The 19466-nt window shown below is 44.3% G+C and overlaps 1 protein-coding gene across 1 annotated transcript in view; it reads left to right on the forward strand.

The window, feature by feature from the left end:
• The window catches only part of FER1L6 (fer-1 like family member 6), a gene marked incomplete at both ends in the record, with an annotated part of 145669 nt that overhangs the window by 22278 nt on the left and 103925 nt on the right, over positions 1-19466 (forward strand). The window contains 8 exons of the mRNA XM_082858894.1: positions 3172-3292; positions 5995-6049; positions 6146-6277; positions 10578-10640; positions 14968-15046; positions 16360-16516; positions 17136-17322; positions 18339-18531. Of these exons, the coding sequence (XP_082715020.1) occupies positions 3172-3292; positions 5995-6049; positions 6146-6277; positions 10578-10640; positions 14968-15046; positions 16360-16516; positions 17136-17322; positions 18339-18531 (987 nt within the window). The remainder of the gene's footprint in view (positions 1-3171; positions 3293-5994; positions 6050-6145; positions 6278-10577; positions 10641-14967; positions 15047-16359; positions 16517-17135; positions 17323-18338; positions 18532-19466) is intronic.

Below are 19466 nucleotides of genomic sequence, written 5' to 3' on the forward strand. Positions count from 1 at the left end.
ATTTAGATCTTCTTCCCATTTTTGGATTGGGTTGTTTGTTTTTTTGTTATTGAGCTGCATGAGCTGCTTGTAAATTTTGGAGATTAATCCTTTGTCAGTTGCTTCATTTGCAAATGTTTTCTCCCATTCTGAGGGTTGTCTTTTGGTCTTGTTTATGGTTTCCTTTGCTGTGCAAAAGCTTTGAAGTTTCATTAGGTCCCATTTGTTTATTTTTGTTTTTATTTCCATTTCTCTGGGAGGTGGGTCAAAAAGGATCTTGCTGTGATTTATGTCATAGAGTGTTCTGCCTATGTTTTCCTCTAAGAGTTTGATAGTTTCTGGCCTTACCTTTAGGTCTTTAATCCATTTTGAGCTTATTTTTGTGTATGGTGTTAGGGAGTGATCTAACCTCATACTTTTACATGTACCTGTCCAGTTTTCCCAGCACCACTTATTGAAGAGGCTGTCCTTTCTCCACTGTACATTCCTGCCTCCTTTATCAAAGATAAGGTGACCATATGTGCGTGGGTTTATCTCTGGGCTTTCTATCCTGTTCCATTGATCTGTCTTTCTGGTTTTTTGCCAGTACCATACTGTCTTGATTATTGTAGCTTTGTAGTATAGTCTGAAGTCAGGGAGCCTGATTCCTCCAGCTCCGTTTTTCTTTCTCAAGATTGCTTTGGCTATTCGGGGTCTTTTGTGTTTCCATACAAATTGTGAAATTTTTTGTTCTAGTTCTGTGAAAAATGCCAGTGGTAGTTTGATAGGGAGTGCATTGAATCTGTAGATTGCTTTGGGTAGTAGAGTCATTTTCACAATGTTGAATTAGAGTCTTCAGCCCACAGAGCAAACAGGGCGGAGAGGAGTCAGTGCCCTCCTAAAAGTAAATAGCATCCATCCTACTGGCCAGGGGCTGACCCTGTGGGAGACAGCGAAAACAAAGTCTACAGAACTTAGTGCAAATTGGTCTTTCCTTCTTGGCCTGACTGGGGAAGTTAGGACTTTTCTGGGTGAAATGTTTAGAGATTCTCAAAGTCTGTGGCTCTTACATCTGTGTATTTTGAGACATAATGGCTATGCCTTAATTTCCTAAAATTCCAATGATCCTGACGCATCCATTAATTAGCTACCCAAAGAGTAGTTGTTGGGTACCTCCCATGATCATCATTCATTCATTTATTTAGCAAATATTAATAGAATGTCTGCTGAGCATAGGGTCCTGTGCTCGGTTCTGGGTATGTAGTGGTGACATTGGATAGTTTAGAGGGAAGACAGCCCTGTGGAGGATTCTTCCGTTTGCCCCTCCAGATCTATCTTCCACCCTTGTCCACCTCTTCTCTGTCCCAGGAGGCTGACCTCTGTGGATGCACAACCCAGGTCCCTTCCCCAAGGGGGTACCCCAACAGGAGGTCTGGGGGAGGAAGGAGTGTGAGGTCAGGACCCAGTGGTTGGATGTGTCCCTCAACTGGAGGATGGGTGCCCCTCCACCTAGGAAAGCCGACTAGACCTGACTTCCTCTCCTTCCACGTTCTGGTAACTGTTCTCTCTCCTCATTTTGGGGGCCTCCACGTGGTATCAGCTTGGCTGCCATAGCCACAGATAGCTGTACGACCCTTTGTGGTTTGCCTACACCCACACCTTTGTAAAAAGTCCTCAAGTTGGGGCTTCCCTGGTGGTGCAGTGGTTGAGAATCCGCCTGCCGATGCAGGGGACATGGGTTCGTGCCCCGGTCTGGGAGGATCCCACATGCCGTGGAGCAGCTGGGCCCGTGAGCCATGGCCGCTGAGCCTGCGCGTCCGGAGCCTGTGCTCTGCAACGGGAGAGGCCACAACAGTGAGAGGCCCGTGTACCGCAAAAAAAAAAAAAAAAAAAAAAAAGTCCTCAAGTCATCCTGCTGTGGACGGGCCATCTGTTATCCATGGGGACCCTGATGCGGTAACTGCATTACAAGTGGAGAAAAGTGCTGTAAAGAAAATAGACAATGTGCTTACATGGAGACTATTGGGGGATCTCTTTTAGTGTGGTCTGAGAGGGGCTCTCTGAGCAGGGGGGTCATATTTAAGTTACAGCATCGAGGGTGAGCCCCCGAGGGGTGGGCAGGGAGAGCAACTCAGGCGGAGGGCTGCCTGTGAAGAAAGACTCCAAGCAGGACAGAGCTTGTTAGAAGGGATGGAAGTCAGCCTGTGTGACTAGAAAGCACTGAGGGTAGGGCCGGGGGGCAGGTAGGCCAGGACGAGGAGATGGCAGTCAGGTAGGACAGGGAATTAGAGTTGCGTGTGCACTTCGGATTTGTTCTAAGTGCAGTGGAAAGCCATGGAGGGGTTTTCAAAAGAGAAACATGATTTTTTATTTTTTTAAAGAAGGTTGCAGTGGAGCTCCTTGGTGAGTAGATTGGAGAGAGCAGAATGAATGAATCAATCAGTGAATGAGTTAGCTATGGATGACGCTTCAGCTCACTGCCTTCCTGCCTGCAGGCCTGTCTCACCCTCCAGCACGTAAACCCCTAGAGGGAGGGGTCCACGTGTTAATTCCTCCATCCTGAACGTCTAACCTAGCCCGGCTTCTGGCATGTATGACGCACCTAAGAATGTTCACTGTAAACCTGATTCTCTAACAGTTGCTCCTCATTCTTCTATTTTTTTAAATTTATTTATTTTATTTTTGGCTAAGTTGGGTCTTCATTTCTGTGCGAGGGCTTTCTCTAGTTGTGGCGAGCGGGGGCCACTCTTCATCGCGGTGCGCAGGCCTCTCACTGTTGTGGCCTCTCCCGTTGCGGAGCACAGGCTCCGGACGCGCAGGCTCAGCGGCCGTGGCTCACGGGCCCAGACGCTCCACGGCATGTGGGATCTTCCCGGACCGGGGCACGATCCCGTGTCCCCTGCATCGGCTGGCGGACTCTCAACCACTGTGCCACCAGGGAAATCCCGAAAGCATATCTTTAAATTCATAATCCAAAATTCCACAATACCGGGCATACAAATCTACTCCCTCTCTTTTTGGGAAACAGAAGATACATAGTATGTGTCTGGCTTTTCTGCCAATAAGATGTTAAGGTCCATGCGGTCAAGGACTGTCTTTGACCAGTCCTTGTACACCTTACGGTGACTGGCATAGCCTGGACACAGAGTTGAGGCTCATATTGCCACGGTGTGTCATATTTAATAGATCTGTCCCTTTTGTTTGCTTTTCTAGATGGTCAAGGTGAAGCAGAAGCACCACAGGAGGGCCTTTCTCACCAGGAAGGCCTGGGAGGAGATTTGATTTCTGACAGTGCTTCCACCTCTCCTGTCCCCTCAGCTCCTCCAAAGAGAAGGTACAGTATTGATACAGGCAATCAGCACACATTTGCTAGCACCTCCCCTCTGCCAGGTGCTCCTGCAGGCTCTGGGAGAACAGAGAATAACACCTAGTCACCGTCTACAGGAGCTGAACGTCTGAGGCAGGAAGACTGAGTGTTTTGTCTCCTCTACTTTCTCTATGGCAGTGCTGGCCAGGGTCCCAGCTCTACCAACGTCTAGTCTTAAATTTCCTGAGTTAAGGTACTCATGTCCCTCATTGTTCAGGAATGACAGCAGCAACAGGAGACAGAATCAGGTGCTGTCCCTCACCTGCTCTTTAATTCATCAAGATGCTAGATGTCTTGGCTTTGTGTTTGTCCCAAATGAGAAAGTGGTTCTTATACTACCCAACAAAAAGTCAGAACAAACTGGCCTTCTGCGTGCAGTTTGTTGTATCAGTTAGCTATAGGTGTGTAACCAATAACCCCTAAGCTCAGTGGCTTAATATGAGCACTTATCATGTGTTAGTTTGGATAGTTTTACTGGTTCCAGGTAGTCACAGGTATATGACTGATGTGTCTGTTGTCATTTGGCAGTTCTGCTGATTTTAGTTTGACTGTTGGTTGGTGGTGGGCTGGTCCAGTATTGCTTTACCTGGGACCACTGGCCTCTCCTCCATACGGTATTAGATCTTCCAGCAGGCTATTCCAAGCTTATTCCAATGGTGGTGATGGCAGGGTTCCAGGAGAGAAAGTGGAAGTACACAAGATCTCTTGAGCCTAGGCTTGGAATTGGCAAAAGTCATTTCTGCTGCATTCTGTTGACCAATGCAAGTCACAAGTCTAGCCCATGTCACAGCAAGAGGAGGCTACAAGTTACAGGGTAAAAATCCTGGATACAAGGAAGCCAATAATTGGAGCTATCAATGCTTTTAGTCTACCATATTTGTTTATGTCAATTTCTTGCTAATGATAATTCCTTATGCCATCCCTTCCTTTTCCACTCAGAGTTGTTATTATCAGTAGGGCAAATTAGTGCTTCCTTGTGTGGCACATCCTGAGTTGGTGTTACTGGGCTGTGACAGGATGGTACACAGTGTATGTGTGTATGGGGAGGGGGGCAGGGGGTGGGAGACAGATGGAAATCAGAAAAGGTGATAGCTCAGAGCTTGACCCTTAAAAGAAGATGTGAAGTTTGTACGTTCATACTCACTGCAATGTCTCCTTCCCCCTACACGGCACCATGACAGCTACCACCCCCGCAAACCCCAGAATCAGGACTTCAGTTATTTTTTAATATCCTTTAACAGATCCTTTGCCATTTATTTCACTAAGATAATAGCATAGAATTAGTGGAGGAAGGCAGGAGAAAGAGAAGGAAGAAGTACGAGCCTTTTGCTTTCTCCTGGCCAGTGCATCCTCCATCAGTTAAAATTCTACCCACCTACCAATGTTCAATTCAAATCTGACCTCTGTAGTGATGTCTTTGTTGCTTACTTCGGCTCTCACAAATTTCTCTCTTCTCTGAAGTTCTATCACACATTTTTTTCTACGACATGTCTTACACTTAATAGTTCTCCCTTTATCTGCTTTGGTCCTCTCTCCCTTGGATAGCTTGCTAGCTCTGCAAGGACCAAGATGATGGCTTGTTCATGTTTGTTTTTCCTCTGAGACTAGCACAGAGCTTTCACATGGTAAATGGTCAGTACAGGTTTGCCGTTTTATTGATGAACAGATACCCTTTGATATCTACCCTTTCCTACATGCAATATTTCTTTTAATCCTAAAAGCAACCCTATGCGGTAGAAATTATTATTTCTATTTTTAGATGAAGAAATTAAGGCTAATATCACAAAATTGGGGAAAACAATATTCTAATTCAGATCGGCCTGACTCCAAAGCCTTCAGACTTTTACTAGTTTACTCTGTTCTCTACTGGACTCAATTACAATCAGCAGAAATGGAAGGAAGTCAAATGCAGCAGTGTTGCTAGAAGGCAAGAGAATAAAATTCAATAGGAACTCGAGCTCAGTTTATATCCCACCCATTGCTGCTTCTGTGGCAACAGGGATTCTTCACCTCTTTATGTTATTATCCAATTTCTAGATGCCCAGGTGTTGCACATCTGTTTTCAATTACTCATGACAGTCCTGATAAATGAAATCCCCTGGAATGTGAAATCTCGCTGAGATGACATCTTGGTCATTCTTTGCAATTTTCTTTTTTACCAATTTTTTTCTTTTTTCGAAAGCAATCACGAAACTCAGAATTGCTGTATTTACCAGAAATGGCAAATTGGTCCTCTGGATAGGATCAGACAGCAGATTAGGGAGATCCTTATTTAGACCCAGCTCTGCCAGTGATTTGCTGAGGCATCTCAGTTTCTCATTCTGTAAAATAAAAAATAAATGATACTGATAATCATACTCACAATAAGAATTGACATTTAGTCTTGCCAGGAACTGGGTTAAACCTTTATATGCCTTACATCTTTTAGTTGTAGCAATCACTCCTTGTGGTAAGGGCTATTATTAGTGCCATTTTTTAGGATGGGAAAACTGAGTCATAGAGAGGTTAAGTCATGTGTCCATCTATACTTATCTCCTCCAGAGATGGAGAGAGAATATTTGATATAAATAAAAGCATGTGAAAATACCTGGGAAAATATTATCATGGCTTATGGATCTAAGGTAGGTTCTTACTTAATGAAACAAATATGTTAAACTTTCTTTCAATAGATCAAAACTGTTGACTAAGATCCACGATGGGGAGGTCAGATCCCAAAATTACCAAGTAAGTGATGAGCTCTTCCTACCAAGCCTCCCCCAGCTCTTCTTGTGTGAATGAACAGCCAGACCCAGAGTGTGTACACACTGCTTTGTGTTGTAGATTACCATAAACATCACTGAGGCCCGCCAGCTGGTGGGTGAGAACATTGACCCAGTTGTGATCATTGAAATTGGGGATGAGAAGAAGCAAAGCACAGTGAAGGAAGGAACCAACAACCCATTTTACAATGAAGTAAGTCACGGAGGTCACCAACTTCCTCTCCACCAACACACTCTTCACCACCACTCTGCAGCATTCTTCAAATAGAAAAGCCGTCGCGGAGCCTCCTTACAAAATTTTACAGACAATGGAAAGGAGAGGCAAGGAATTCCTCCTGATATTAAATTCATTGCTGTGTTTTCAATAGACCCATTTTCTTATTTCTTTAAAAAAAATATTTACTGGAGTATAACTGACTTACAATATCATATTAGTTTTAGATGTACAACATAGTAATGCAATTTTTAATACATTATGAAATGATCACCGCAGTAAGTCTGATTACCATCTGTCACCATACAAAGTTATTACAATATTATTATTATTTTTTTTTGCGGTACGCGGGCCTCTCACTGTTGTGGCCTCTCCCGTTGCGGAGCACAGGCTCTGGACACACAGGCTCAGTGGCCATGGCTGACGGGCGCAGCCGCTCCGCGGCATGTGGGATCCTCCCGGACCGGGGCACGAACCCGTGTCCCCTGCATCAGCAGGCGGACTCCCAACCACTGCGCCACCAGGGAAGCCCTATTACAATATTATTGACTATATTTTCTGCACTGTACTTTACATCCCTGTGACTTATTTACTTTATAACTGGTAGTTTATACCTCTTAGTCCCCTTCACCTATTTCACACATCCCCCCAACACCCCTCCCCTCTGGCAAACACCAATTCGTTCTTTGTGTTTGTGAGTCTATTTCTGTTTTGTAAGTTGTTCCTTTGTTTTGTTTTTTAGATTCCACATATAAGTGAAATCATATGGTATTTCTCTTTCTCTGACTTATTTCACTTAGCATACTACCCGCCAGGTCCACCCATGCTGTCACAGATGGCAAGATTTCAGTATTTTCTATGATTGAGGAATATTCTATTGTGTATATATACCCCATCTTCTTTATCCATTCATCTGTGGATGGACACTTAGGTTGCTTCCATATCTTGGCTATTGTAAATAATGCTGCAATGAACATAGGGATGCATATATGTTTTCAAATTAGTGTATTTGGTTTATTCAGATAAATACTCAGAAGTAGAATTGCTGGATCCTATGGTAGTTCTGTTTTTAATTTTTTAAGGAACCTCCATACTGTTTTCCATAGTGCTTGTACCAATTTCTTATAAACTCCTCTTCATCTGTCATAAGCTCTGAGTTTATATCCAATAAATGTGCTGGTTAGGGAGAAGATATACATTCTTTTGCATAGCAGAAACATTGAAAATTTAATTATTAATTTTGAAATAGCCATGCTGTGTTGGAAAGTACAACAGTGGTATTTTTCTAAGCAGCGCAAAAATTGTAAAGGAAAGCATCAAGGAGAGACACAAAGCTTCTAAATTTATACACACTAAACTCTTGTTTTTAAATAAAAAGATTAAACAGTTTTTAAAAATGGTCAGAGATACAGAGTTTAAAATGATATATGTGAAAATATATATGATATATGTGTTTCCCCCGGATCTTTGATCTCTATCTAATCCCTTAGTGCCCCTCCCTGGAGACAGCCATTCTCCCCAGGCATTTGTGTATCCTTTGCAGAGATATTCCAGGACTGTATAAAAATACAAAGAGATACTGTAGCCAAATGGTAGCATTCTATACACACTGTCCTGGACCTAGGTCTTTTCACAAAACAATGTATCTTGGAGATTAGTCTGTATCTAGACATATAGTTCAGGGCTTCCCTGGTGGTGCAGTGGTTGAGAATCCTCCTGCCATTGCAGGGGACACGGGTTCGAGCCCTGGTCTGGGAAGATCCCACATGCCGCGGAGCAACTAAGCCCGTGTGCCACAACTACTAAGCCTGTGCTTTAGAGACCATGAGCCACAACTACTGAAGCCCACATGCCTAGAGCCCGTGTTCCACAATAAGAGAAGCCACCACAATGAAAAGCCCATGCACCGCAATGAAGAGTAGCCCCCACCCGCTGCAACTAGAGAAAGCCCCCGTGCAGCAACAAAGACCCAACACAGCCAAAAAAAAAAAAAAGTAAATAAATAAATTTTTATATATATATATATATATATAAAACATATAGTTCAATCTCATTTTCCCTTCTTTGCTGTAGAGTTTTCCATTGCATTGATATATTATAATTTACTAAACCAATCTCTCATTGATGGATATTAAAATTTTTTTCAGCCTTTGGATACTACTTATAATGATATTTAAATGGCATAACTAGGGTGAAGAGTATATGCATTTAAAATTTGTTATGACCACATTGCCCTCCAAAAAGGTAACAATTTGTACTCCAACTAACAGTGTGCAAGAGTACTTGTTCCCCCCTAGGCACTTCAACACCATGAATTGTCAAAAAATGCAGTAAACTCTTATTAATTAATTTTTTAATGAGAGTGGTAATTGAAAAGGCAGGCAGAGAGAGTATGCATAATAATATATATAGAAAATTCCCAAATCACATTTGAGCTGTTAACTCCTTTCCTCTTTATCATTCTTGCCTCTGAGATTTTTACGATGTGTTTAAGTGACAGTTTTCTCCTTTCTGTTCTACGCCTCAGCTCCATAACATCTTTTGGCCTGAATGCGATATGAAATAACGTGCATGAAAATGCTTTAAACCTGCAAAGCTCTACAGATTTGTTGACGATTTTATTAATGTTTGCTTTGTGCATGCAAGTCCTGGATCTAAATGACATTCAATTAGGCTAAGTGTAATCATTGGGAAATCAAGTAAAAAACAAAGAAGTGGAATTAAAAATCTTTGTTACAGATTTGGACTCTAATTTTTCAAGCCCAAAGGTCATCAGATGTTGAAGGAACCAGTTAGTAGAGGCTGGGGAATATTTCCCAGCTAGAAAAATGTGTGTGGGTTCAGAGGTCCAGGGAACATATATGAGGCAGCTAAATCTGAAATACTGTATGTGAAACTCAGTGGAAGGCAGTAAACATTAGAACTAATTTATTGATCCGAAGGAACCCCCAGCATCTCATACACTAGAGAATGAAGAACTTCATGCAAGTGTTTTGGACATAAAAGAAATTCTGAACACCGAAGCTCTTAAAAAGTTTGAACATGTATATGAAAAACTTCCTGAAATGCTATACATAGTTTCCTGTTTTCTTAAACAGGAGACACTGAACATAACGTAACTTTTCATTGATATTGAAGGACGGCCATTTTGAACGTCTCTTATTATGGTATATGATGACAGCTTTCACGTTTTGGTTTTTCTGTGTTGCCTTTAACAGCAGGCTGTTAGTAGTCACTCCCTTTCCTACTGCTGTCATTTTTTTCTCTGATGTCCTTGTGTCATTCCTCCATCTTGCAGCTCAAACACAAAACAATCCATGAAACAACTTCCTACCGGCCTCCCCCAACCCCATCAGTCCTCAAAACACACAACCCACAGCAAAGCACTACACCAGTTTTCTACATGAGGAGCCTCCTACCTCACATTTGGGAGGCACTCAATAAAGTTCCAGTGGTGAAACGTCTAGCACTTGAATTCCTTTTATAGTAACTTCAGGAGAACTCAGCTTTGGTCCCCAGCCCAGCGATAACTAGCTATATGACTCCAGGCATGTCTTTTAAATTCTTTCATCTTCAGTCTTTTTAACTGTAGAATACAGAGAGCAGTCTATATATTTTCTTCAACTCTAGAATTCAATTGCTTTCCTCAAATTAGAAATCTCCCTTACCCATAATTTCTTTTCATTCTTTCCCTGGTCAGTCTTGGGAATTTCACAGGGATGTTTGAAGCTGAAAAATCCTGAGAAAATCAAATTTTAATCAAGTTCACTCCAAATTAAAACCACACTGTGATATACTTTCACTCATCATTATATATAGGCAACAAATAAATAGATAGGTAGATAGGTAGATAGATGAATGTAAAAGAATTGAAAATTCAAGGGTTGGCAAGGGAATGGCTATTTTCATATGCTGCCAGTGGGAATGTAAAATGGCTTAGCTCCTTTGGAAAAAAATTTTATGCTAGCTACTAAAAATTTACAGGCATACAAGCCATGACCCAACAATTCCAATTCTCATGTCCATTTTAGAGGAAAACTTACAAATATGTTATGTAAAGATGTAATTGGTGATACTCTTTCTTTTTCTATTTGAAAACAATTGAAAACAAATTAAATGACTTTCAGTAGGGGAGGGCCAATCAATTGATGATACAGTTATGTCATTGAGAACCTTGCAGCAATTTGTTAGAAAAATGCAGATCTAAATCTATTCCAAGAACAGAGTTCTTACACGCAAGCCAGGAATTTATGGTCAGAATGAACTTTATGTTTTCCAGTACTTTGTCTTCGACTTCGTTGGGCCCCAATTGCATCTTTTTGACAAGATCATCAAAATCTCAGTAAGTATATCATTGCTGGTGGGGGTGAGGGGAGGTGGAAGAGATTCTAGGCTTTGGGAACTCTCTAGGGCAGCTCAGCCTGTTTCGGGATGAATAGATTCAGGAGTGTGAATGTGGGTTGTTGAGTTTGAAACCAACAGAATAGAACTTGAAATAATCAGTGCAGAGGCATCTGGGAAGGAAAACAGACTCAAGAAAGGTTCTGTACTTACTGGAAGCAAGTTGTAAGCTACCATCAAGCCATTGTGTAGCTGACTAATGTGGGAATGTGACATATATACGTGAAGTATAAATGACATCTTAATAGATTGTCATTTTGAGTTGATTTCTTTCTTTTTATCAAGCAAATGTTAGTATTTCTCTCTTGGGGTGATAGCCACGCCAATAATAATTAGTCACACCCCCCATTCCCCTCCTATTTGCTAATAAATAGAGAAATAGGAACAAGAAGCAGGAAGCAACCCAATATATCAATAATGCTGAGTTGGAAAATGTGATTTGGAGCAAGTGGTTGCCATTTGAAGTCTTAATAGTTGCCTCAGAGTGTAAACATCAGAACCTGCCCACGGGGAGTTGGGTCGGCTACGAAGAGCCTTCCTCAGCCCTGCTGGGCAATTTCCTGTCTCCACAGATCAAGTCTGAGGAGTAGAGATGGAGAGAGCTTCCTGGTCCACACAGGTGCCTTGCTAGGTTGGCCCACCATGTAGAGGGCAGGAATGAGAAGGAAAGTGCCCGTGTTGAAGCTGTATTAGTCCAAATGAGGGTAGGGCAGGCCAACCGGGATCACTGCCAACTTCACATCACACCACTCAGTAAAGGAACAGAGAGCTGCGGATGGCTCATTGCATCCATCTCCCCAGCCTGAGAAATCTCTGCTTCTCCCATGAAGAGCACAGTGGGGGTGTGTATGCCTTAAAGTGGTGGGGATGGGCAGGGGGCTTGAAGGGTAGGTGCTCTCTTCCCAATAAATTCTGAAAGAACAGAATTCCTACTTTATGTGACAACGTAAGACGTGTGGAGAATGAGGAAATGTTTTGAACAGTGACACCAACCCTGATCAGAGTTATGAAGATGGCAAAACTTGTCTTGAAGACTTCCTTGCCTGTCATTATCACCCACTCAATCTCTATTGTATAAATTATACTATATTATATTACATTACATTATATGTATGCATATTATATATAAGTCGTACATTAAGGCTTAGGTAATAGTGGAATCGTGATATTCTCTTTCCCGGGGGGTACTTGAAGAATGTGACTCTTGAGGAATAAAAAGTCACTAGGAGCCAAACACTCTTCACACGTGAATTTCAGGCGTGATGACAGGTGATGAGAAGATATTTCAGGACCTGGGACATTGCCCAGGATGTCTCATTGCATCACTCAGGCAACCACCTGTTTGTGGGATTGGCTTTATAACAGGCTCCTAGGGGACTGTCTAGAGTGCAGATGAATAGTTAATAGCTACGTTTTTTAAAAAATTAATTAATTTTTGGCTGCATTGGGTCTTTGTTGCTGCATGTGGGCTTTCTCTAGTTGCAGCGAGCGGGGGCTACTCTTCGTTGCGGTGCGCGGGCTTCTCATTGCGGTGGCTTCTCTTGCTGTGGAGCACAGGCTCTAGGTATGTGTGCCTCAGTAGTTGTGGCACGTGGGCTCAGTAGTTGTGGCTCGCAGGCTCTGGAGCGCAGGCTCAGTAGCTGTGGAGTATGGGATTAGTTGCTCCGCGGCATGTGGGATCTTCCTGGACCAGGGATGGATCCCACATCCCCTGCATTGGCAGTAGGATTCTTAACCACTGCGCCACCAGGGAAGTCCAATAGCTAGGTTTTATATGGCATCATAGACAAGGGTCATGACTCTCTGTGGGGCAAGTGGATTTTTAGCAGAGGATCAAAGCTGGTATTGCCTATCTCTGTTCTTCTCACTTGAAAGAAAAGAATACTTTGGTCTCCCTAAAAGACATTTGGGGATAGAGACTGAAGATTTTAAAGGGAAAACTACCCTTGAAAAGGGAGTGTTTAATATAAGTTTTCTGTTAGTCCATGAACCAAAAGTTAGCATGTCCAGAAAAAATTCCATGTGGGAGAAGGGGGCCAGTGCTGTAAGCAAATGCTGTTGGGACAGCCAGGCTGTAGCAGACCCTGGTGGTGCCAAAGACCGTCTTCCCTTGACAGTGGCCCCAGGCATGCAGGGCCCCCTTCTGTCTGTGTGTGAGATGCCCTTGTTCTTGTAACCTAATGCTTGACCACACCAGCATTGCCTGGTGCTCACACTGGGTGGATGATGTGAGGAGGCCTCCTGTTATTTAGAGATCCATCTGGGGCTCTGGCTCATTATGCCCATAGGGACCAAGATGCCTTTGATCTGAGAAGACAGCTTAAGTGAGGCTCATGTTCTTTTTTTTTTTTTTTTTTTTTTTTGCGGTACGCGGGCCTCTCACTGTTGTGGCCTCTCCCGTTGCGGAGCACAGGCTCCGGACGCACAGGCTCAGTGGCCATGGCTCACGGGCCCAGCCGCTCTGCGGCACGTGGGATCTTCCCGGACTGGGGCACGAACCCGTGTCCCCTGTATCGGCAGGCAGACCCCCAACCACTGCGTCACCAGGGAAGCCCTAGGCTCGTGTTCCTGCTCAGGGCTTTGAGAAGCTGCAGTAGCAGCTCTAAGCATGAGGGGTTTGAGGTGAGTTTTGTGCCTGTGGATTTAAATAGCTCCTCAACTGAAGCCAAACTGTCCTTACTTCCCCTTTGTTCTCTAACACCCTTGCAAACTTTGGACAAGGGAGGAAGAGTGGGAAGGGAGCTGGGAAGGGCTCTCATTTTCTTCATTTTTTGAAATCAGTTGAATGTATTGTTTCTTACTGCTTCTTTCAAAAGGATCTGTTCAGAAGCTACAAAAGTCTCTCACTCATCCATCATTCAATTAGTCAATCACTCATTAACTCACTGAACGTTTATTGAGTGTTTATTACGAACAAGGCCATGTGGTGGGTAGAAGAAGGTAGGAAACTGTACTTGAATCAAGGAACTCATAGAATTTTACAGTTAGAAGGAAGCCTCAGAGACCATCTAGTCCAACTTCCAGCTGGCGTAGGAATCCCTCTTCACCACCTCCATGACACATGACATGGGGTTCTTGGGCACTACTTGATTATATCCAGAGATGGGGAGGTCACTACTCCTAGAGTAGCCCATTCCATTGCTGGGAAGTTCTGTTATAAAAATTGCCTTTATAGTGAGCTGAAATCTCTCTTCCTGTAGCTTGGGAACCACACAGGGATCCTCCTCCCTCTTCTAGATGGCAGTATTTTCAAGTGTTGAAGACACTTGAGTTACCATTGCTCTTCTTCCACACTCTCAGTTTTTTCTGGGTTAAAAGTTAAACTACTGGGGGCTTCCCTGGTGGCGCAGTGGTTGAGAGTCCGCCTGCCGATGCAGGGGACACAGGTTCATGCCCCGGTCCGGGAAGATCCCACGTGCCGCGGAGCGGCTGGGCCCGTGAGCCATGGCCGCTGAGCCTGCGCATCCGGAGCCTGTGCTCCGCAACAGGAGAGGCCACAGCAGTGAGAGGCCCGCGTACCGCAAAAAAAAAAAAAAAAAGTTAAAGTACTCCTGATTCTTCAGCAATTTTTCATGCAGTGTGACTTCTGGATTCAGGCCCAGCTCTGCCAGCTTCCTTTAGAACTTCCTAATCTTAATAGCATTAACATAAAAATGTGCTGCTGTAACCAGCCAGGCACTGTGCTGACTTCTAATCAGACAAAATATTGAGGATGACAGCCTCCTTTGTTCTGACTATTGTACATGTCCCAAACTTCTCAAGGCAATAAGGATGAGTTCTCTGAGAAAGTGGTGAGCAAAGTGTTGTGGGATTTTAGGAAAAAAAGGGAATACTTTCATCTGCGGAGGATCAGGGAGGGCTGCTTGGAGGAGGCAGCATTTGCTCTAGGCATTTAAAGATGGATAGCATTTCAAGAGGCAGAGATGGGTTTGAAGAGTGGGCTGCCCTAGAGTTCATTTTGGCTACAAACAGACAAACAAGCAAAAAAAACACGTTTTAGGCAGTGAGGTTTGATAGGTGTCCTTCAGTAGAAAATTAGCTAAAATCCTGCTAGGAGATGAGGTACAGCTGCAATACTTTGGATGCCCTGTACAGCCAGCCCTGAGGTTTGATAACCAAATGTCACTGTGCTCCAGATAAGTATGAAGGCCAGACAAGGTTCAAGGCCTAGAATCCTCTTTGAATGGGTTTGTCATGAACGCATTTCACAGATTTATCCTCAAAGAGAAATCTAGTGTTGTCGGACTCACCGCTCCATCTCTCCCCAGGTCTTTCACCACAAGCTGATAGGAGGTGTACTGATTGGCTCCTTCAAAGTGGACCTGGGGACCGTGTACAACCAACCTGGTGAGAAAGCATTGCCTCCCAGTCTCTCTCTGTTACTTTCTCTTACTGTGACACCTGAAGGTCAGTTAGTTTATGCGTTCTTCCATGTATCCATTTATTCAATAACACTGAGCACCAGTTTTACAAAGTGGAGCAAGACATGTGGCTCTTGTACTCTAAGTTCACAATCTAATGATGCAAATATCTTATATGTTCATACGTCCGAGAAGTTAAAAAATTTTTTTTCACAAATTCTGTCCAATTTACTGCTGCGAGACACAAGAAGGAAAGTTGGAAGGGTGTAGAAGTTAAGAATATGGACTCTGGGGCCAGATTGCCTGGCTTCAAATTCCACTCTGCTCTTTCCTAGCTGTGCAACCTTGGGTTAATAACTTGACTTCTCTGTGCTGCCGTTTCCTTATCTGTAAAAATGGGGATAAAATAGCACCTTCTTATAGGGTTGTTGGAGGATTAAGTGAATATATACATAAGTGAATATATGCGTAAGAATGTATACATAAGCACTTTATAGGATCTAGCACAGAATAATGACTGTGACGTGCCATACGTGGGTTTGCTGTAATTATTATTATTATCCCTGATTTGTCAGAGGAGCTAGGTAGTTTGTCCAAGGTCAAGAGCTAATAAGTAACAGAACCAACAACACACATAGATCTTCTCATGAAAGGCCCCTTCTCTTCAACAGTGATTCCAACTCACATGACCCCAAGGGGGCCAGGCAGTGAGCATCGCCGAGTGCAGTGGGCTGGGTTTAATGCAGTCAGGGGTGACACAGGCTATGGGAAATGGGGGACGGGGCTCACAACCCCTGTGGAAGGAGTAGCACCTACTCAACTCCTTACCACCTACAGTCGTGTGGAAATGTGGACTCTGTGTGGCCAGATCTAACAGTTTTTAAAAAGGTAAGCCTGAAGTCTAGATTTTGTAAGAGTTTTGAAGTGTGGGCTCACCGTGTAGGTCAAACAAAAAGATCCCTGAGCAGCGTTTATGTCCTGTGAAATCATGTGTGGCTTCTACACTGCATTAATGTCCTCCTCTCCGGTCAAATCTAGACTGCCGTCCAGGCAATTTCCACTGCGTTGAAGGCTTCCCAACTCCCTGTGGCAGTTCGGAGAAAAAGATGGAGAAGTGGGTAGGAAGAGAGGAGAGGAAGGAAAGGAGGAGAGAGAGGCAACACAAGACTTGGAAATAACTGTGCTGAGCTGGCCCCTCCTGGGGAGTAGACGGTGGGGAGGCTTCGGGTTGGAAGAGAACTGGATGGAGCATCGGGGTGCATCAGTGCAGGATATCTGAGCTGTCAGGACTTTTTGCAGGTCATCAGTTCTCCGACAAGTGGGCCCTGCTAATGGACCCCGGCAACATCAGGACTGGCACGAAGGGGTACCTGAAGTGTGACATCAGCGTGACTGGGAAAGGAGATGTCTTAACGCGCAATCCCAAAACCTCTGATGCCAAGGAGCAAATAGAAAAGTGAGAAAGGCCCATCGAGGACCATGCAAGAGAAATGATATGTCCCAGTTTCCATGTCTCTTTCTTCTCCCTTTCCTTACGGGTTCCTGAGAACTTCCAAGTTCAAGGCCTGTCCAGTGGGGATGCTGCTCTATCAGAGGCACCACGATGTGTCTTATCAAAGGCATCACTATCCTTTGGGAGGTCAGCTTCTAGGACAAGAACAGCCTGCCTTCCTATAATAACCCATAATAGATAAGCTATTCTTGAGCCTATCCTATTGATCTGAATTGAGTTGATTTTTCTTTGAAGGAAGAATAATTTCAGCCACTAGCTCGTAAAATGGGAAGACTTTATGCGCCTCTTCTAAGTGTTTATTCTTTAATTCCAGGACCTGAACGAGTTTGCATTGACTCTTTTTTTTTAAATTAATTTGTATTGGAGTACTGCGTTCACTCTATTCATACTCTGTGCTGTCATCTACACTAGAAAGAAAACTCATTTTAGCGATGAATCCTATCTTTTCAGATTTTTCTCCTGTATCAGAGTTCTTCTTTCTGCCTCCAAATTGCCTCTACCTTTTCTCTCTACTCTTTCAAGTGAGAAAGCTTTTTTATGTCTTATTTTTGTCCCCCGCAAGGAACCTTTTGATCCCACAAGGGTTTCCATCAGAGAGACCCTGGGCCAGATTCTACGTGAGGCTCTACAGAGCTGAAGGGCTGCCCAAAATGAACTCCAGCATCATGGCGAACATCACCAAAGCCTTTGTGAGAGACAGTAAGGACCTCGTGGATCCCTTCGTGGAGGTCTCCTTTGCTGGACAGACGGTGAGGAAGGGTCATCACCAATCCTGTCAGGCCTGGACTGGAATCTTGCTCTTTACCCAGGACACTGCTGGTCAAATGACATTAAGTTAAAATCAAAATTAGGAAGTGCCCAGAGAGAGGAAGCTTGTCACAAAAAGGTTTTACATGGCATGGCAGGAAAGTAGTGGAGGGTCACCCACTCCCTCACCATTGGAGCTCGTGGAGAGAAGTGAGGGGAAGATCACGGTGCAGCACCCAGGCAGGCAGGCCTCCTTCCTTACCTCTGGCTGCTTCTCTGAGCTGTTGCCCAGTCCCCAGCCCCCAGAGGATTACCACCTCCCTTTCAATCTGCTCTACAATCTACCCAGCTAGTCCTTGTCCTGTGTAAGCCTAGACATCCTTGTTCCCAGCTGTTCCCTGCTCGAGAGCCATTGGAAGTGCTAGGGCCTGGGCACACGGTCAGAGCTTAATCCTGGTTGGCTGGACTTGGAAGCTTCAGCTGACACACATGTTGTCTCCACCCGGCCCCTCCCGTTGGCAGGGTGAACCTTGGACTATTTCTATCTTGGACCCCATTGGCATATATAGGACATATATAAGCCCCATATAGGACACCACCTCCATTGTATGACGAGGAAACTGAGGTCCAGACTAGGGAAGGGATTTGCACCAGGTCCAACTTTTATAAAACATGAAGTCAGGCTCTAACTGTATCTGCTGCAATCCTGGAGATGTGTGGCACTCCTTCATACAGAGGTGTCAAGTTCACCCCAACCCAGTGGATGATGAGAACTTCCTGAGGGCGGGACCTGTGACAACTCACCTTTGTCCCAGATGCCCAGCACAGTGTCTGGCACAGAATAGGACATCAGTAATGTTCGTGGGGTGTAACTGATTTTCATGGGTGTTGGTGGAATCAGGTTCATTATTTTTGACAACTCACTTTATATTTCCAGCTGGTGTGAAGTTTTCTTTAGTCGGTCAAGGGCCCCTTTCATTTCCTTCCGTGGCTCACATTTTCCTGGCTTTGTTTTTAGGGGCGAACCACAGTGCAGAAGAACTGCGCCGATCCTGTGTGGCATGAACAGGTGGTCTTCAAGGAAATGTTCCCTCCCTTGTGTCGAAGGGTGAAAATCCAGGTATGGGATGAAGGCAGCGTGAGTGATACAGTGCTGGCAACGCATTTCATCGACCTGAAGAAAATCTCCAATGAACAGGATGGAGATAAAGGTAAGGCCGCACGTGTCTGACTTGGAGATTGGGTCTCCAAATGATTGATTTAGAGCCTTCGTCTTCAGAAAGAGAGGGTTGGAGCAGGCAATGTCTTAGGCACCTTCTATCCTCTGTGTGGTCTGTGGCTTGGGTTGGTTCAGGGTGGTGAACAGAGCCAGACTCTGGGAACCACGAGGCTTGTTCCCTGTCCCATGTCTTCCAGGAACATTGCTGTGTGTCCTTGAGGAAGTCACTCCCTCTCTCTGGGCCTTAGGTTTCTTAATTGAAAAATGAAGAGTTTAGATTAGATAAGAGGTTGGCAAACTGTGATCCATGGACCACATCTGGACTACCACGTATTTTTGTGTGGCTCACAAGCTAAGAATGGTTTTTACGTGTTTATTTATTTATTTTTAAAAATTAATTATTTATTTTTACTTTTGGCTGCGTTGGGTCTTCGTTGCTGCGCGCGGTCTTTCTCTGGTTGCGGCGAGCAGAGGCTACTCTTCGTAGCGGTGCGTGGGCTTCTCATCGTGGTGGCTTCTCTTGCTGGGGAGCACGGGCTCTAGGCATGCGGGCTTACAGTAGTTGTGATACGTGGGCTCAGTAGTCTTGGTTCACGGGCTCTAGAGCGCAGGCTCTGTAGTTGTGGTGCACAGGCTTACTTGCTCCATGGCATGTGGGATGTTCCCAGACCAGGACTCGAACACGTGTCTCCTGCATTGGCAGGCAGATTCTTAACCCCTGTGCCACCAGGGAAGTCTCGGTTTTTACTTGTTTAAATGGTCAAAAAAATATGGTGCCCTCAACTCACAATGGGAACTCAAGAGCATGAGTATTTCAGGGAGGTCCTGCTGACTGCACTCAGAGAGCCAGGGCAAGAATGGAGAGTCCCAGCTAATCCACAGAGTCAGGCAAAGGAGTTTTCACCCAAGATAAAGCTCTTTATTTAT

The sequence above is a fragment of the Leucopleurus acutus genome (assembly GCF_964270905.1).
Source record: "Leucopleurus acutus genome assembly, chromosome: 17".
NCBI classification, from domain to species: Eukaryota; Metazoa; Chordata; class Mammalia; order Artiodactyla; family Delphinidae; genus Leucopleurus; species Leucopleurus acutus.